This window comes from Electrona antarctica (genome assembly GCF_951216825.1).
Source record: "Electrona antarctica genome assembly, chromosome: 2".
In the NCBI taxonomy this organism is placed as follows: Eukaryota; Metazoa; Chordata; class Actinopteri; order Myctophiformes; family Myctophidae; genus Electrona; species Electrona antarctica.
Genome location: NC_136807.1, coordinates 18,837,767 through 18,858,988, shown reverse-complemented (window position 1 = coordinate 18,858,988; position 21,222 = coordinate 18,837,767). Strand labels below are relative to the sequence as shown.

The following is a 21,222-nucleotide window of genomic DNA, read 5'->3' as shown; positions in this document are numbered from 1 at the left end:
AAGTTGACTATCACTAATGCTTGGAAACATCTTTGCGCAGAGAAAACCTCAAGTCTTACATACAGCGCCTCTAGTGGACTCAAGAGAGTTTGCAATTCTAGACCTCTGTTAGAACCTAGGTCAGGAATTGTGCATAATATGCACATATGACGTTTTCTGCAACTGTTTCCATTTATGGTAGCTGGGATACAAATAATCGTTGTCAAAGTGTCTCATGTGGTTGTCTTGATGTTAACACAGATGTACAGGAAAGTCATATCCTGATGAGAAACCACATCATTTTAGAGAAGTTATAGTGTATAGCTGCGACTTACTCTCCATTTAGGTAGCCTCGCACGACACACGTGACACACGTGCACGTGCACGTATCCACACAGATCACAGCCCCAGGGCACTCTCATTATCACCGGAAAGATTAGCCTCCAGGATGGAACCTAGTTAGGTAATTTCATCTTTACGTGTGATAACATTGTCACCCACTCTAACCAAGAAGCCATTTGCCTTGCTGAGATTACTATTAGATCCAAAGAGAATGGATTCAGTTTTTTAACAGGTGTAAAGATAGTTTGTTATCAGCGAGCCAGGTGCAGATTCTACCGAGTTCAGAGCTGAGGGCATTTTCAACCTGCAGTTTGTCCCTGTCCGAGACCAGCAGTGCCGAGTCATCTGCGAACAGGGGGGACAGTGTTCCGTTCACTTCCACCATGATGATTTAGTCGACTAAAATGTATTTTGGCGGGCCTTAATGCCGTCGTAATGTCTGATTTTACGCTTGCTGAAAATACCCCATCTACAAGCTCACAACGTGTCGAGCTTATACAGTAGATCGGGTATTTTCAGCATGCAACCAAGTGTAAAAATGACCTGTATCTTTTGTCCACTAGTCCCTTGCAAACATTTTAGTCTAGTTTTCATTTGTTGACGTAATTGTCAATATGTTTAGTCTTGCTTTTAGTCATCATAGCTTAGTTTTAATTTAGTTTCCGTTTTGTTTTCGTCAGTGAAAAAAGGCAGTCGAAATATAATACATCTGTTGTCTAGTGTTATTCCTTCTATGGAGAGCTGTCAATCACCTCACTGTCATTAACCCATTAAAACTGGGAAAGCATCCGTGTCACTTTACATTTTAATTAGCCTACATTAACCATTATTTTATACTTTGGCTATTCAAAAATAGCGGAACTGCTGTACAAGTTTTGCAGATCTGCTATTTTTGAAAAATAATTGTGAAAACGTGTGCAAATCTTTGAATACATCTTTCAAATCTTTGCTTCTGGAGGTCCCTGGAACCAAAGTATTTTGAGATTGTGGGTTATCCAAATACATATGCTTGACATGTTTGACAAGTTTGAGAACCACTGATATAGAAACTGATGTTTCCGAAAACAATTGGGATTCAGAAGACATTTGTAGAATCAACCTCAGGTCTTATAATGGCTTAAAACAGCACTTGGTTTTCAACACTTTTCATATCAAGGCCCATTATTTATTCAACATTTGAGCCACGGACCACCATTTGATGACATTTAGCCTCTTAGACCCAAGACATTTGGTTGTGGTTCCATGCATCATTCCATGTATTGATGTGGTGCCATCAATACAGCCATGAGAATTATTCTACATTCTCTAATTGTGTAGACTTCTTGCAAATGAAGTAATGCAGATGTTTTACAATAACTTAACTCTTGAGAGCGTAAAATGAAACCAAATGGACGGTTTCATTCTACGCTCTCAAAAGAGTTAAAGATCTACCAGGGGTCCATTTGGTTACCAATGCTTCATAGCTGGGGGACCACCTGTAACCCACTCAAGGACCACTGGTGGTCCCCGGGCCACTGGTTGAAAACCACTGGCTTAAAACAAACAAAAGATCTCAATTTGCTTGAGAAGTGAGGTGAGAGGGGGGTGGGAGGGGTGATGGTACTATATAAGGAGGCCTGCGTGGGTGCAGGTATATCAGTGTGAGAGGAGACCAGGGGTGTAAAGTACTGTAGGCGTACTTTAACTACAGTTTTGAGTTTTTTTCCTTTTATTACTTTACTCGAGTGTTTCTAATTTTCAATACTTTTGCTTCCACTCAAACTACATTACATTACATTACATTACATTACAGTCATTTAGCAGACGCTTTTATCCAAAGCGACTTACAATAAGTGTATTCAACATAGGTAGGGAACAAAAACTACTAATCACCAGAAGTCTTTAGTGCATTTTCTGCAAAAACAAGCAACCAAGAGTATACCTAGCGCTAAGGTAAAAGTGCAATATATCAGCTACCTATTTCCTTAAACAGATGAGACAAAATAGCTAAATCAAATGAGCATGAGCTAAAACAATTAAGTGTATCGACTAAACAAGATCCAATAAACAATACAACAATAGAAAACAAGCGTTCGTACAACTAGTTAACAACAAGTAGGTCAGGCAGAGAGGAAGGGTAGTGTTTCCTGAAGAGGTGGGTTTTCAACCTGCGGCGAAATATGGGCAGCCAACCATCCATCTTCAACCGCTTATCTGGAACCGGGCTCCCAGCAGCAGCGGTAACTAGTTCCAAGTTTCCAACAGAGATATCCAGACTTCCTTTCCACTACATCTCATCTGCAGGTAAATATTGTTCTTTTACTCCACTCCAATTATTTGAAAATTAACTTACTTTGTACATTTGGATTTTTATTGCAAAACCTATACAGAAAATAGATCTACACGCTCACAATGCGGCTATCTGCCACTGTGGTGGTGGTGTTGTCACATGGAATGGTCGGAGACGCAAACGTGGTGTGTATTATTCCACACTGTAGTTTAACTGAGACACTATAGGCTACATTACACGTAAAGATGAAATTACATATTTGAACTGGGGACCCCCTCCCTGACAAGCAGCATTTAGGCATTACATTTAGTTTGACTCATTTCCACAGATGAATATTGTGAAAATGGCCAAACTATAAGCTCACATGGTCAAGTGTGAGGCATTGTGATCTTGAAGATCGCTTTTTTCACAATGGCTGGGTTATATTTGATAATTTGACCAATTTGGTATTAAAAATGTCTTAAAGGTCATTAAATGGTAACTTTGGAAATGTGCAGATACCCTGTATGCACTTATATTCATTGTATTATATTGTATGTTGGTTTGTTTACTGTTGAGTGAGAAAACAATGTTCCACATTAAGCTAATCATCTGGTATAGCCTGGGGTCCACCTATGCTTTCTATGGCATAGGCAGCTCCTGGCAGGATCCGCAGGGAGAATCTAGACGCAGCTGCGCAACATGAGACTAATTAATTAGAGCAACAGAGAGAGAGAAGTGTGTGTGTGTGTGTGTGTGTGTGTGTGTGTGTGTGTGTGTGTGTGTGTGTGTGTGTGTGTGTGTGTGTGTGTGTGTGTGTGTGTGTGTGTGTGTGTGTGTGTGTGTGTGTGTGTGTGTGTGTGTGTGTGTGCGTGTGTGTGTGTGTGTGTGTGTACGGGTGTGCATGTGTGTACGGGTGTGCATGTGTGCGTCAATTTAACAAAGGTGCAGATCATCAGAAATCAGCAGAGAGTGATCGTTGTTTGCGCTAGCGCTACTCTATGCCGAATTGAAGTGGACTCGGTCCCAGACTTTTTTTTCCTCCCTGGAAATAAAAACGTCTGGGTTTCCGAGGCTAATCATCTGGAGTCCCCCAAAATAGGTTGGGGACGCCCCCTGGGGGTCCTGATCCTCAGTTTGGGAACCACTGCCCTAATGGATGCTAAGATCTAAGGATTTATTGAAAACTCCTTTAGTATTGAGTATTCTTGTATGTATGCTCACTAGAGGGCAGCATTTGTTTTGTAACTTGACAGTCTCATTATACAGTACTTTGACTTGTATAAATTACAGGTACCCTAAAGCCTGATTGTTCTCAATGACTCTTATATATAGTCCCATATTATATTTATGTATTGGTGCGTGTGTGTGTCTGTGTGTCTGTGTGTGTGTGTGTGTGTGTGTGTGTGTGTGTGTGTGTGTGTGTGTGTGTGCGTGCGTGCGTGCGTGCGTGGTTGTTCGTCTTTTGGTCCATTTGTAGTGGAAATGCTCAGGGCTAGTTAGTATATAAATCTGCAACGAAACATATTTTCTCTTCTGCTTGAGATTCATGTATTTTGCACATAGTTCCTGTTGCCACGGAAACGGATGATAGCGTGACGCCACAGCACGACGTCATATCACCTTTATATGAGATGCAGATAATAGAAGGGATTAGCATTAGTGCAGTATTAGTAGATATAAGAAGCATAACAAAGGAGGTATCTAAAGGTGGACTTTAAACTCTAAAGTACTCTAAGAAGAAATACAGATCCTTCAGTCATAAGGCTTCCCCAAATAGGAGCCTTTATAGACGGTTCCCTACAAGTAGGCCTATAGGAGAATCTCGGTTATAGTTCCTGATAGGGACTCAGGGACTACAGATGTAAATTAGCTTATGGCTAACTGGCACATTTACATGGAAGTGAAAACTGAAATGTTGATTAATGAGCATTGTCCCTGTCAAATAAATAAATAAATAAATAAATAAGATACGAATAAAACTAATAATCCAAACAAAACACTCTTCTTTGCACAGAACACAATGACAGTCAATACTATATCACATACATCTCAGCTATGTGCTCTTCTTTATCAACCTACAGTACATGTTTACATTCTCTTGGGTCATAAGAAGGAAAACTGCATTTCTTCACCATGAACAATCTTAGTACACAGTACAGCGCCCCGGGAGGCATTCAGAAAAGACAAGAGAGCTTATACAAGACTAACCAGAACCAGTGAGTTGGTTGGTGTTTCATGAATACTGTTTCTTGAGATTGTATTTTTGTTTCTTTATTTGTTTGTTTGGGGGCATTTTAAGCCTCTGCAGACGCAACAAGGCAAACAATACACCATCTGTAACGCAAAGGAAGTCTAACTGGGTAAGCAGTTGTTATTTCAAGTAATGGTGGATATTTCTTGATTTGTGAGAATCGATACATCTCCTATAGGCTGCTATTTGGGAGGTGACATAATTTCTATCGTAGGCATCTGAACTGATTTCGATGGCCCTTTCTTTCTATCATAAATGTTTGTCAGATGGGGGTACATGTACCCCAAGGGGAGGTCGATGTTACTACAGACAAAGCAAAGAAAGTAGAAAGTGGGAAAACATTTTTTACTGTTAAGTTTAATTTAATGATGAAACATTGACAAATGTTTTTAAATCTGTTGATCTGTAAAATGTAACTAGCACAGCTGTATTGAATACAAAGCAATACTCAATTGATGTTATGCTGTTTTATTTAGAACATATTGACCAAAAATGTGACTTTCTGAAATGCTATGGGCACAGTCTGTTCAGGAGGCCATTCATTCATAGCATATTTATGCTCGAATGGTTTTCTCTTGCAGTTTTCTAAGAATAATGTTAGTTTGTTAAGGGGGTATTTGAATTCAAATCAGGGAGGGAGCGTGGGTACGGATGTGAAAGAGTACAATGGTCACATCTAAGATGGAAATAACTGGAAAAGGTGATCGAGATGATCGAGTTTTGTTGATGAAATAGATGTGCGAGGAAATTACAAAATACCATACAGTACACCAACGTCTTTTCAACATAGACCTGAAAAGCAGGAATATGCATGCACATTTGCTTGTAGAAAGCAGGACAGCACAATTATACTTGCCAATGTACTTCATGTGGAAAGACATGGCACTTTGTTGAGGTCTGTACAGGAAGGGCAGCCCATTGCTGGAACAATAGCTGGGATCTAAGCAGGTCTTACATAACATGTCCAGCCTGCAGGACACAGATGACCACAATGCTGTTGGTGGAAAACCAAGTGAAATGAGTGGTTCTTCCCTCACGTCTGGAAATCTTTACCATGTGATGTATAAGCATTAAGCAATGTTAAGATCACCTGCATGCTAGTCTCGCGTAGCCAGACAATATTCCACAATCTACGAATGCTATGTATGACGACAGCATTTGAAAAATGTGGTAAGCAACAGTCTGGCTTGCAAGACTACCTGTATGATGATCTTTGTAGAAAATGTTTAAGACACCCTTCCTCTTCTCATGGTCGAAGTCCAAAGCTGTTTTGTTTTTGTTCCCCGCAGCAATATTGTAAATACTTTCGTTTCTTGGTTGTTGTTGTTTTTTTGTCTTTGTCTTTTTCTTTTGTCTGCCCACTCTTTCGTCTTTTTCTCCTTCTGAAATGTACACTCTGAAGCGATATTGCCCTTTGCCCCTGTTAAGTGTTGACTTGATGCCATATGTAGTCCTGAAGAAAGCAAGGATGTTACAGAGACACTGGAGATGGAGTCACTTGGAGGGGGGAGGGAGGGAAGAGGGGTGAGAAAAGAAATCCTGGGAACTGCACTTGTGTCCTATGTATACATAGAAATGTTGTTATTGTACTGCTTTTTCCAAATAAAATAAATATTATAAAAAATAAATAAAAAAGACTACCTGTATGCCAATAAATTGACAAACGACTAAAGAAACCAAAATATGTTTTTAACATTCTCCATGTTCTATACAGACACCGCCGACGTTATGGAAACATTATCAAGAAAATTCCGACCCAGACCCAGGCGGGTGAGATCAGGGCTTGAGAAAGTAAGTCATCTGTTTATAAATTATACATTCAATCAAGTCCACAACAATAAGATGAACCATCACACTCATACCTGGACGTCACAACACCATTCAGCATACTGACATGATATACAGTAGGTATACACTGTAGCATTTTAGTTAGAGATTTATGGTTGCTGATAATAAATAAATACAATATACTAGTAATAGGCTATGTGTGCAGTAGGTAAACTCAGGTTTTACACCATCTGTGAAAATTAAAGTGACCAGTGACAGTGGTTGAGTGACAGTCAACAGCCGTGGCCATCATGCCTTGGCTGTCGACTGTCCTTGGAACAGTTTATCTGTGTGCACATGTGTCTATGTTGCAGGGAGCCAGACAGCTGTGCTACCTGATAAGTGTGCAACTGTGCATGCATGCATGTGCACACTTTGTCAAATGTGTACACACACACACACACACACACACACACACACACACACACACACACACACACACACACACACACACACACACGTACACACACTGACTGGACTGCACTAAAGTACTAAAAAGAAAATATAATATTTTGCCAGGAATATTACATCTCTTATATTAATCACCTCGGGTTAGCGTTAGGGCAACATATAGGCTACTTCTTCAAATCGTCATGATGGTGCTGCACAAAAATAGCTAATCTGCAAGCACACTTGATGCCTGGGCAATTAAATGATACGTTGATATGCCCCATAATATGACATGTCCAAAATAGGAATAGCCTATGTTGAAACTTGAAAGTGGTTAATCGTCATTTAATAGCACTATATATTCTACAGAAAATCTAAAATAACTTGAATGACGTGTAGCTATAGTAAAATAGACATATGTGAAATTTCGTTATTTGCATTTATTTCAATTGTCAGATTTGTCACAATTTGGATTAAAAAAAAAACGATATTTTAAAAAAAAATCATGCAGGCTACGCGCGTGACAATGCTAGTCAGCCAGAATTAGACCCATTTAACTGACCAGAAATGATCTGAGGAAGCCGCAGTTTTTAATGACTGGAGTTTCTTGCCAAAGAGGTGAAGAGTGCGCTCACGCACACGCACGCACTTCATCAACAATGTGCGCCTGTGCTGAGACTGAGAGCTGAGAGTGAGACTTGAGAGGGATGGCTGAAGTTCAAGCCGGCAGATCGTCCTCACACAACAAGCGGTAACGTTGTGCGGGGTAACAACAGGTTATGATTTTGTATGAAGAAGAAGAGACGCAAAATATTATTCCTCCAAGAGGAGATACCGATTCAACTGTGCGGACGTCATGTAGGCTATCAAATACAAGGGAATGTGAAGTTACACTGGATTCTCACTATCGGTATGCGACGTTCAAGTAACAGTGTTTGGAGGCGCTGACTTAGTTCTGCGGAGCATCTACCTACCTGGCTGGGAAACGTATTCGTTTTGATCTTATAGAAGATATGCATCTTTTTCGGAGTTATAACTACCAAGTTTTCCCGGACCGATGTTCCGTGGGGACTGCATCTATACGAGGCATCAGTTGGGTACGCACACTCACTCAGTTATAAACCTGTAGAATGTATAGGCTATTTATAGAAAAGATAATTAGACCGCATAGGCTGTAGCCTATAATCCTGATTCATGGTGATGATTATTTTGATGATGGTGACTGTCTATCATCCGCTATACCATCATTCATTGCCCTCTTATTGTGGAATTCTATAGTTTATTTGTTCCCCCTTTTCTGCATTGACCTCGTTCAATTAACAGCAGAAACATTGTATCCTAAATGGCAAAACGATGGGTGAGAGTCAGAATATATATATATATATATATATATATATATATATATATATATATATATATATATATATATATATATATATATATAATTTTATTTATTTTTAAAGGAAAGGGGGGGGGGGGGGGGGGTGAGAACAGAAAGCTTTAAACATCTGCCATGGCTGTTCTAAACATATCAGCCACCCTTCAGCACAAGATCTGGGGAGATAGCATCTATATTGTGCAGTAGCCTTAACCGAAACTGTTAAACGAATGTCAGTTGTATAGGAGCAGTGCAAGAACCTTGTCAGAGAATACAGTGTGTCAAAAGGACATGGGGAGGGGCTATTATTAACAAAATGATTTTCAATATGACAAGTAACATTCCCAAAACATCTCAAGAATGCCAAGAAAAGTTTCACTATTGTCTAACCACTTGGGTGTGGGACGGGTGCACAGGAAGGTAGCAAAGTGCAACCAAAGTTTGTATCAAACCAAAGTTATAAATAGTGCATTGTTTATTGTTCACCTGCATTCCCCCCAACTCAGTTTACACAGTTCAGAATGCATAAAGGGGAGTCTTTTGTCTCCAGGTCACCGGAAGACACAGAATGGAGCTCTTATTGTCTAAATTTACTTCGAGTTATAGCATCTATTATTCAATGGGTCAAGCCGCTAACCAAAAATATTCACATTAAACACACAGGACATACAGTACAGTAGTGTAAAGCATATGCAAAGTCTTTATAAAATAGAACTATTGAAAATAATAAGAATATGTCTGTCAACTTTTATGATATCTTAAGTATCATTAAAAAACAAAACCGTTCTTTAACAGTAATATACAGCATGTCTTTGCAACTGTGTGTCCGTTTATCTCCCATATCTACCTGAATAATTTAGAAAGTACACTATAAAATGTTTACTATCACTGTATATCAAAACAAAGTCAATGTCATGTTTTGCACAAGGCCAGCAGCACTACCAGTTACCAGATGCAGTCTGTGGTCGGAATAATAATCCTGGAAGACACACATGACATCTTAATCTAATTAGCACACAGGATCATCTTTGCCATGTCTGCATGGGGAAGATTGCTCTTTATAATATGACAAGGCAATGAGACAAAGAGATCTGCTTAAAGAGTGTGTTAATACAATTTATACAATTGGGGTGGTTGTAGTTTGTCTCCGTGCTCTTCTATTGAGACATTTAGATCATGTCAAAGCCAGGATCATGTCTCACCTATAGACACAGAGTCTAACGGAATTCTTTCTGTGGTCAAGATTCAATTCATCCCCTCAGCAAGCAGGCAGGCTCTATTAGCTCAATTGTAAAAAGAAAATCCCAGCACTTGCGCAGGAAACTGGGTTCAAATCCGGGGTAGAAGAGGAAAGTTGCATAGTGCTGATTTAAAAAACATGTTGCAATTATGCTTCGTAATTTACAGTTAGGCCTACATGGTTTAGTTTTGAGAAAAGACATTCATTATTCCAAAACATGTCTCTGATTCTTGTATCTGTTACTCATTGTCATTGGCATGAAAGATTGGCAGTTAAAGTGGCTCCACACTGCGGATCTGGCTGCTCTAGTCTGAACACATGCATTCAGATACCAGCAAACAGGAGAAAGCTAAGGGTCATTTTACAGTCATTAGGGGATGCCAGGGAACTTTCTCTCCGTCCTCATACCGGTGGTGAGGTGCTGAGACATGGAGATAAAGCAGAACTAAATGCCTCACATTCACCTAGGGTCCTCATAATGAGTGCTTGTCTACATTGTTTTGTTTCTCCACTCAATGGTGCACACATCATCCTAATTATGTAATGTCACATTAGACTGACCTCTCTAGTCTCTGGACTGTAATTATAAACCAACAAAACGGATTCAATTTCAGGCTTTCAATTCTGTCAAGTGATTCTACAAGACAGATGAGGCAGACTCGTAATGGGTACTGAAGGAGTATTTTCTATTTATTATTGGAGCTAGTTAAAAACGAGGGCAGTGTACCACTCAGGGTATAAGATCATGTGACATGACATGACTAGCTGCACAATAGACCAAGCATACTGAATTTACTCTGTCAACAGAAAGGGTTGGGTGGAGCTCCATACTGTATGAACAAAGCATGCTGGGATAGAAAAAAGAAACAACGTACATATTTGATTGAATACGTAATAAATATGGAGTGGACGATAACAACTCTCCAATAATGAGTGTCAGACATTTTGAATCATGTGATTCTTATGCATGTTTAAACCTTCCGTTTATTCTCTTCAAACAATACCTGGAGTGTACATCATAAACAAGCATATCACAGAGACACACAGAGACAGATACTATCATCACGTGCCATAAATCTTTTGTCCTGGTCACCTGAGCTTGGAACAGCACACTGGCACAGTGCAATTTTGTCTCTGAGGGCTCCAAGCAAAACACAAAAGGCCCTCACGTTAACCAGATTTGCTCTGGTGCAGAAAAAAAGCAATCTTCTAGCAGAAGACTGCTGCACCTTTTCTGACACCTCTACTGGCAGAGTCCATAGGAAGCAGTCAACTTGGGAAAACAGGGACGGTAGTCATAAAAGAGTTGTAGATAAATACAGAGCAAAAAGAGAAGTCCAAATGAGGCCATACTATATCAGAGTCAGAACTGTGATAATCAGTGCTGTAGCACACTCCACTTGTGGTCGATGTCCATGGCATACTACTTAAGTTACAGGTGGTCCATGGGAAAATGTTTGAAAATGTTTAAATATATATTGTACCTTTGTTAAACATATCAAACATATAATTTATCGCAAGTGATTTCAAGTCCTTCAAATTTAAGCTTATAATTCATTTCTAAACGTATAATTGCAACCAAAGGTTGCAGTTAACTATGGAATCGTGCATTTCCCGTCAGTTTGTGGTTGGTCGGTCACATCATCAGGGATGGAGCATGTGACATCACATGACATCATCAGGGATGGAGATCCATCATCAATATTAAGCCCATATATGGAGATCCCTGATGTCATCAATATTGGCCAGCAACTCTACATCTGACCTCAAACCTCAAACCATTAGATCTCCATATATGGAGCTGACCTGTTCTGACATTCCATATGTTGATCCTTCCCCATCCATCCTTCCTCTTCGATGTCGCCCTTGTGACTGATACCTGTCCATTTAAACTCTAGACAGGCCTGCCCCAAAGTTATTAGTGCAGCCAGCGCTCGAACAGCAGTCTGCTGTCACCCAGGCGGATATGTTGATCTGACCCCCCATTCCAAAGCGCCAGCAACTCACCCAGCAGTCTGCTGTTGCCCAGGCGGATGCATGCACGTGACCTTGCCCTTTAGCGCGAGAAGGGACCTCGCCCTCAGGCGTCTTACTGGTTATCTTTTACCCCGTTTTTCTCCCCAATTTAGTCATTATGCCAATTTATTCCCTCCCACACACATTTCATGTTGTCACTTGTTGTTGTAATCCTACTGACTCACCTGCCAGTAAGGAGCCCCCACCAGGAGGACGTAGAGCCTTCATCCTACTCCTCCCGTCCAACACTCCCCAGGAGTACATGCAATGAGCAATATATCACCCTCCTTGCCCAGCTCCCCTCCCCCATACACAGGTCAATTGTGTTTGTGTAGACGCCCGACAAAGCCGGTTTGCCCACCACGGTGGATTCGAACCCACAACCTCCATTGTGGTGGGCAGGGACTTTTACCACTGCTCCACCCGAGCACCCAAATTTAAGCTTATAATTAAATAATTACTCTTGTGGGCTTGATATATTTTGTTGCGCACTTGTGTGCATCAGCTATTTTCAGTGTGCTATACACAAGTGCGCTCAACTAAGGACTTTCAGTTCATTAATGTTAAATATTAATAAAACAATGAAATACAAATGATGTGATTTGTTATGGGAAGGTAGTGGTCCAGACTAGGTCAAAAAAGGTTGAGAACCACTGTTGCAGCACACTCCAAAGACATTTGTAAGAAAGGAGAGCCTGGAATTTAAAGCAACCCCTTCCCACAATAAAGTGCATGGCAGTGACAGTAGTATGCACTCCTCCACTGCATTACACAGACAGACACACAGGATGAGACCAAAGAGAAACAGACTTGAAATGAAAAACAAACCATTTACAGTATATCTCTATCTGGATATTCCAGCTTGGACATATCTGCTACTACACAGAGGCAAACACTATCTCTCTTCCCGTGAGATTGTACTGAACAACCAGTCCGGCCAGTTCTGTCGAGCAAAGAAAGTTATGGCTTATTTCATTATAAAAGCCTTGATGATTTATCAGACTTTGTTCTCTCTCTCTCTCTTTAGACCCCCCTGCCAGAGGCCCTGGGTTCAAAGAACACCATGAAGCAGGTGTGTATGTGTGCCATTGACATTGTGAGCTGCACAAACTACTGACCCATACAGTGGTACATGACCTTCCCACAGCTTGCCAATGTTCTTATGTCACAGTGTTGTTTATGCTTCTGGTGGTCAGTCTGACACAATATCAAATGGGGGATATGATGTCAACCGTTGACAGTGGGGGCTCCTCACTGGCAGGTGAGTCAGTAGGATTACAACAAGTGACAACATGAAATGTATGTGGGAGGGAATACATTGGCATAATGACTAAATTTATGTCTGTGTCCCGGACAACGGGCACCGCAACATATATTTAAAAATAGCAGTGTTGTTGTTTTTATGGACTCGCTTCTTGATAGCAGGAACCTTGAACCTACACAGGCAAATCCTGAGAGTGTACAAATGTAACCTGAGCATCGCTTCTGGGATGTAATGAGCTTCAGTCATGGGACATGGGCCATGAACTCCATGCCATTTTACACACATCTGAAGTTGCATCAGCATCATGATGACGTTTGTATCAAGATATTCTAGCAAGATATTTTGGCTTTGTCATTAAAATACATTCAAAAATAGCAAAAGATGACATGCTCACAACGCATAGGTAGGCTATTTTCACCACTTTCGCTCGACACCGGCGTATGACGAAATATAAAATAGGGCTTGATTGGCTAAAGGGAAGCTGTCGCTATCAAACTGAGAAAATGTTGACGTCACTGATTGGAGTAAAATCAGTGAATGTGAAAACAACCCTTTCTTCCAGTGGCTGTGACATTGTCCTTGTTCTCTGTGTTTTCACCAAACAAAAACAACCATCCTGATGATCATATATGGCATCATCATCATCATTTTTCGACCGCGGTCGAGATCATGGATTTCACAATGCCACGCCAGACTTCCCGGTCCTTCATTGCCATCCCCAGTTCCTGCTTACTGATGCATGTGTCCCTAGCGATTACATCAGGGAACGACAGTTTTCTACCTCTGGTCTGCTTTGAGGCAGGACTCCAGAGAAGAAGGGACGATATAACCGCATTGTCAGCTCTGTAGCAGTGGCCGGCAACCTGTGTTCATATATGGCAACCATAGACTGTATGGGGGCATGCCAGTCCAATGCTTTCCTGTGATTGAAATACATCAAGGGAATTGTAGTAACACTGATAGTAAGGAAAATGTTCTCTGTCAATTAGACTATGATGATAACCATCAGCAATGAACTGAAATGCACATCAAAAACATGATACTGTCCCGTTATCTCCGTAACCACTTAAACCCTCTAGACTTACAGTAGTCAACTGGACCTGAGTTGGCTATGTACTGTACTGTACACCAAATCTCTTTGCCACAAATAGCTGATCTACAAGCTCACATGTCGTTTTTACTTTTGCACACACTGTTGTGTATTTTGACAACTTTTGTCAAGTCCACAACTCCATTTGCACCATTCTAATATGGATTCCAGGGGTGAGTAAACATCTCTGAAGTAGCAGCTCCACCTCTGAAGTGATGCAGATATGTCCAATTGTTCAGAAAAAAAGAAAAAAGAAAGAAAAAAAAACTACACGAAAACTTGGGTCCATCGGGTCGGATAGGGTCGGGTTGTGGGCAGAAATTAGAACTCTATTCCACATAAACAAACAATGTAATGACAACGGAGCTACGAGAGACGTCTCCAAAAAGACTACGGTATTGTTACACAGTATGACTATAAAACCCCTATAGTTTGTCTACACATCAATTAGCGAAAATAGCTAATTAAAAAGCCCACAGGCTTGTAGATCTGCTATTTTTGCAGAATGCTCGTCTATTTTTTGCTGAACGTTTTCCTATTTTTGCCTATTTTGCCTGTTATGCCATGCCCAGATTAGAATAGGGACGCTAGAATTTCAGGTTAATGCAGTTCGAGCCTAGTTCTCTGTCCCATGGCAGTGTGGTGCATGTCTGCTGACCATTCACAGTGCAGCGCTTGCATCCTCTCAAACTGCTGAACTTGTTCTTCTGTTGTCATAATAGCCACCAGTACTACTCAAGCCAAGTAAAAAACACATTCCTGGCAGCGCAGGCAGTCAAGCAGTCTAAAGGGCACTCCAGGGTCTACACCTAATTGACCCTGACCCTTCCTCGCTCAACCCAGCCCAGCCCAGCCCTCTCATACTCCTTTATCTCAGCTCCTTGAATGACCCGCAGAGGAAAGAACTTTCAAGACTCTGATAACAGGGTTTGATATGGAAAGCGAGATCTCTGACAGGGTTTTGCAGACTCCCCCAGACCATCAAAATAGGCAGACAGGAAGAGAGAGAGAGAGAGAGAGAGAGAGAGAGAGAGAGAGAGAGAGAGAGAGAGAGAGAGAGAGAGAGAGAGAGAGAGAGAGAGAGAGAGAGAGAGAAAAAGTTGGCACAGAGAGCAAGCAGCATTAATAATGTATTTTAAAGATATATTTAATCTCTTTAAAGAAAGATTCAGTTCTATCCCCTATTTCCCCAATAGAACACATTATGTAAATGTTCTAGTCAGCAGAGAGGGATGCTCTTAATTTCTAAAGGTTTTTCAAGAGGGGTTTTGTGTGTTTTTTGTGTTTAGGAAAGGATAATGGAGATAAAGACTTTAATGGGAGAAAGAGAGGCTGCAGGAGGCAGGTCTTCATAGGGTCTTGCTTTATTCAAACATCGCTGTGCTTTGTTTGGTTGCTTAGCAAGTGTTGGCCAGAGACTCCCACATAGTAGCAGCTTCTAATCGTGCATCCTGACAGCGTTCCATGAGATGGATGAATTTTAATAACTTCAGCCCATGGAGCTCTCGTTGCACTGCTGACAAAACAAATGAAACACAGTTAGTTTGGTGTTAACGAAAGCAAAGCAAACATGAAACGTGAGAGGTCTTGATCATATTTGATCACAGGCAGAGCTGATAAGCTGTTGAACTGAGATATGAGATTTTTATTTTGCGTCACAGGCGTGCTTGTCCTGGAAAAGTGACCCGTTTTCATAGAGCTGTCAAAGCTGAGTGTGTTTTATTTGCAGTTTACTTTGGAGGTTAAGGACCGCAGTTAGTGTGTTTTACACCTCGTCTAGTGCAAAGAAAACTGGAAAAGTGTGCTCCTTGGAGCACAGATCTATGCCAGACGGGGTGCTACGTAAACTTTGAAAATCAATCATAGCCAATCGGAATGGAATTACAAAACATCTCATTGATATATCATATATCTTATATATATCTTATATACCAATTTGTGTGACTTTTGGGCTAAAGTAGTAGGAAAAAGGATGTACAGGTAATTGCTTCCACTGATATAAATTCTACATTTGCAACAGGTGTTGCGATTGAGCTGAAAGTGAACGGCTTGTAGTTGAGAACAGCGGCCTCGGTTCTACCGAGAAATAACTGACCACAGAATGGCGTGATTAACCATCAGCATCGACCTGACCTGACTGTACAAGAGTTTGTATTGCATAAACAACTTTCTCTAAGGTCAATTTGACCTCTCCTTCCATAATGAATGATACACTGTTAATTTAGCTCGGGTCTATTTTTACACTCATAGTTAAATGAACTGTGTATTTCACAGGGTAGTGTAAGGATGGAAACAGAGAGAGGGGGAGTCAACCCACCTCTTTTCTCACACCACAAAGTGGTGTGAGAAAAGTGAGAGACAGAGAGGGAGAGAGTGACAGCTTCACCCACATTTACATGATGTAGGCCTACTGTAAGCAAACCACACAAACTCGAAACATAGAGTGAGAGCCACAAATCTGACGAGCAGAACACAACTGCGGAAATACACTCAATCAGACTATGGGTCATGATAGGCTTAGGCTCTTCTAACATTTTAGATGACCTCTCCCACTGAAGAACAGTCTATGTCAGTACTGTGTATTGTACCCTGTGTCATTGACTGGCACACCTGTGAGAACCTGCTGTTTGCTTTGTAACCTGACTCAGAACAATTAGCCTAGCTTCTCAACACATGGACTATAGTCTGTAGATAAGTATGACTAGGTGGCCCACATACAGTCAGACAATGAACAATCTACAGTACAGTAGTACACCACAGATGGTGGACAGTGGAATCACAGAATAGAGCTTTTGAGTTACACCTGTGTTGTGTTGCAGACATAGCTTTCAATTGTAATGTTTGTGTCCCGATATTAATTGTGTGTGTGTGTGTGTGTGTGTGTGTGTGTGTGTGTGTGTGTGTGTGTGTGTGTGTGTGTGTGTGTGTGTGTGTGCGCGCGCGTGTGCGTGCGTGTGTGTGTGTGTGTGTGTGTACGTGACTGTGCGTGCGCGTGTGCGTGCGTGCGTGCGAGCGTGTCAGGATGCAGAACTTCCCCTTCCCCCAGCAGTAGCACTAGCTGTTGAAGATTGATGCATGTTGAGCTCCATATTTCAGGTTTAGTGACATGACATGCCTGAGAATGGAGGTTGAGGGGACCACCAGGGGGGAAACAAGCCCCTGGGAATAGTGGTGACCCCTACTGGGAGTCTGCCCCATCCCCTGGGAATGGGAAGGGAGGCAGCTAGGGCACAACATCATTTCACGATACACAGCTGGTGTCTGGGGACATGTTCAGATGTTATCTGTACATGTCATGTCTTGGGAACAGGCCAGTGGAATAACAATAAGAATAACTATAACTATAACTGTAACTGTCTGCGTGCATGTGATAGGTTGAAGGGCGTGCTGTTGTAGATAGGTCGCAACACTTTATAGATTACAATCAGTGAGTAGCACTGTGAAGTGTGAACTTTGACCGTGCATGCTTGTGTCCTGTTTCATTTGCTCCCACAGGACCCACACACATAGTTTGAACATGGCAGTGGTATTTTATTGCTTGGGTCAGACTGTGTGAGATTGAGGTTGCCGAGGTTCACCAGACGAGCCGTAGGTTAGCTTCACCAGCAATATCTTCATCATGACAGACTGACTCATAAGACATTCTACGTACTGTATGGAGGGAAAGCTTTATGGAGTTTCTGCCACTGGGCTTTTCCCCACTCTGAGAACAGCAGGGAACCAGAGCTGTGCATCGTTGAGACCGTCGCTTTGACTAATAACACTGCTGAGAGGGGGACAGCAAAGAACAAACAGGACACTACTTGTAAATCACAAGATTGTGATGAAGAGAAATAAGTAAAGGCAAAGAAAGAGGAAGAGATAGAAACATGAGGTCTACCACAGTCAATCATTAATTAACCACTTAAACCCAGATTACGTCATTGACCACTCCAGTCAATGGCGTATATTGAGTTTAAGAGTATAAAGCCCCAGGGTCTTCCTTTTACAAAACATCCCTTAGTTGAAAATAGCCAGCCGACAAGCTCACACCGCGAAGCATTGCTGGGGTTCATGATGTGATCAATTAATTCAATATTGATCTGTTGTAGTTTTGTCAACCGTTTTATCGCTTACAAAGGGGATTCCATGCTAAAGGGCAGGAAGTCAGATAGTGGCTGCTTAGCAACACATTCGGCATGTTCTCCGTTGTATTGTATAAATATTGTTTCTGGATCAGTGGCCACTGGCTGATACAGATTTGTGCATTCCACTTGTGTTGTTCTCCACACCCTTTTTTGGTTTTCCAAACAGGGTGTGGGGTGTCCGGGTGAGACGTGCGAGAGGGCAGGCCAGGCCGCAAAGGAATACTAAGAGATGAGCTCAAGAGCAATCTAGTAAAAATATTAAAAAAAAGAAAATCGTCGTCGCCAACTTGTACCATGCCAGTTACTGCATTGTGGAGGACGGGAGAGTGCAGCTAAAGTGTGGGAGTTTAGCACAGTAGTTCTTAATACCACTTTCTCACCATCCTGCCTCCCACACATGTCACAGTACACTCCAACCCCCACACAACTCTGTACTCACACAGTTGACGTATGTGCATGGCATCACACAGATTGTGGGGAAATGCAAAGAAACACGCACGCACGTCGCACGCACACTCTCTCACACACACACACACACACACACACACACACACACACACACACACACACACACACACACACACACACACACACACACACACACACACACACACACACACACACACACACACACACACACACACACACACACACACACACACACACACACACACTGAACCCGTTTCTTTCTTATAGTAACTTCTGTCTGCCACCAACACAGAAGTTGGACTGTTTCTCTCAGTAAACAAGACCATCTGTTACAGTACATATATGCACTCATGTTAAGCTCCCTTCATTTTCACAGCACACAGTAGTAAAAAAGGTCTGCAAATAAGGGCTATGGCAGTCTATGCATTTATGATAGTCTTTGTTGCAATGTTTGCTTCTTTTTCTCCTATAACAGTTTCTGTCAGAACGTATTCTGAAGGCTGCGAGGGCCGTGTACGGTGCCTTGATGGAACGAAACCGCAGTCTGATCCGAGACAGAAAGTATCTCCTCAAAACCTACAGGTGCTGTACCTATACACTAGTGCTGTATCTTTGTCCATATCCAACCATGAACGCAGCTGATTTTGACAGCAAATTTTTATTTTAGTTTTAGTCATAGTCTTTTGAATAGTTTTCATTTAGTTTTAGTCACATTTTAGTCACCTGGAATGTTGTAGAGTTAGTCTAGTTTTAGTCGACTAAATATCATAAGATTTTAGGCGACTAAATCTACAGTTGATTTAGTCGACTAAAATGTATTTTGGGGGGCCTTGATGCCGTCGTAATGGCTCATTTTACACTTGCTGAAAATAGCCGATCTACAAGCACACAACGCGTCGCAGCACAATTCTTCGTCGTAGTATTAGTCGACGAAATGAATGTAAATTTACTTTTGTACTCTCCCTCTCCCCTTTAAAGACAGTGTTGCTCAGGGAAGGGACTTGTTGATTGGCTAATGAAGCTAAATGAAGGCGTCCAGACAAGGAGCCAGGCTGTTGGAATGTGGCAAGTCTTGGTGGATGGTGGAATCATTGTTCATGGTAAGAAAAGCCATAAGGCGTTTTATCTGTGGAGTGTGGATAGTAAGTCACTACTATGCCATGTGTGTACTTTATGAACAAAGCCATGCAAATCACAATATGCGGTCTTCAGTCATGTTGTACTAGCTGCTTGTGTGTTGGTCCTAATGTGGTGACGGTCAATGTCTCCTTGGGCTAAATAGAAATAGTGACCTTGATATACATGTACTAAATACACAGAACCCCTAACTAACTGCTCCCAATTCACGTTGCCTCCACCGTCGCTGTGTGAATGTCTACCATGTGTGTGTAACACGTAATATGTAACAGTGTTCTGCCATTGCGCTGTGCATGAATAAGTGAATGTGAAGTGCAGTTGGATGGTCAAAAAGACTGTACGGTGTGGTGTGGTAAGAAACAAAATGAAACCATTTTCTTCTCTTTCGGCAACTAACAAACAGATTCACTAGTTAGAAGTAGAAAAGGAAAATAGTCCTCAGAAACAAAGTTCCACATTTGGTGTTTATACTAAACACATAAACTTGCTTCAAAAATGTATTGTTGAATTAGGTTGACATTTATTAAGTGAGTGTGCAATGCCATACTGTACTTACACTTTGCCGCAGGGAACCATTCAGTGACTGCCAAATAGCTTTTAGCGACCACTCATGCCCTTTTGATGGGTATGGGTATTGGGTACACTGTAATGACCTTTTGATGGGTACACTGTAATGCCCTTTTGATGGGTACACCGTAATGACCTTTTGATGGGTACACTGTAATGCCCTTTTGATGGGTACACCGTAATGACCTTTTGATGGGTACACTGTAATGCCCTTTTGATGGGTACACTGTAATGCCCTTTTGATGGGTACACTGTAATGCCCTTTTGATGGGATTACACTGTAATCTGAGAAGAGACATTTCACCATAGTAGGAAGAAGATCACCCTAAATGGGTGTCAATTCACTGGCATTCGTTTTGCCACCACTGGAAAACAGAAATGTGGGAACATGCTGTACAGATACCGTCGGTGACACACCGACATCCACCAGAGAGGGGTCAGTCAGAACGCTCTGAGGCGGTTAGGGTGAGACTGGATGGACCGGGAGTGAAGGGAGGACTTGTTTTGTTTTGCTCTCAACAGAATAAAGAATGTTTTATACATGCATGGCTTTTGACATCACTTCAAAACAAGGCAGGCGGGCAGTAAATGTGCGTGACGGCTGCGCAGGGCAGGCACACGGTCCCCACAATAACAGCTCGCTCGGGTGCATGTCATCGTTGCTGTCGGGCAGAAACCTCCATATTTTAACTTTTTGTGTTTTTTAATTTGAGTCCTGAAAAGTAACAGGTTTGGACAGAGGTTTCCACCTGACAGAGGACATGCTGTGCAAATTGGCAAGTCGTGGTGGACTGAATAGATTCACCGCTTTTGAAATTGCACATGCACAGCACAGGACATTGAGTTAAAACAAAATAAACGCTCACCCATCCCTGTCATGACCAAATTCCTCCCTCCAAAACCTTTGGAAAAACTGATTTAAACATGATTCGGC

General features: G+C 41.6%; 1 protein-coding gene across 1 annotated transcript in view; it reads left to right on the top strand.

The window, feature by feature from the left end:
• Positions 1–7,782: 7,782 nt before the first annotated feature.
• rapgef3 (Rap guanine nucleotide exchange factor (GEF) 3) overlaps positions 7,783–21,222 on the top strand; it is a 31,437-nt gene continuing 17,997 nt past the window's right edge. The window contains exons 1-4 of the mRNA XM_079521084.1: positions 7,783–8,137; positions 12,702–12,746; positions 19,060–19,166; positions 19,563–19,684. Of these exons, the coding sequence (XP_079377210.1) occupies positions 8,054–8,137; positions 12,702–12,746; positions 19,060–19,166; positions 19,563–19,684 (358 nt within the window). The 5' untranslated portion in view covers positions 7,783–8,053. The remainder of the gene's footprint in view (positions 8,138–12,701; positions 12,747–19,059; positions 19,167–19,562; positions 19,685–21,222) is intronic.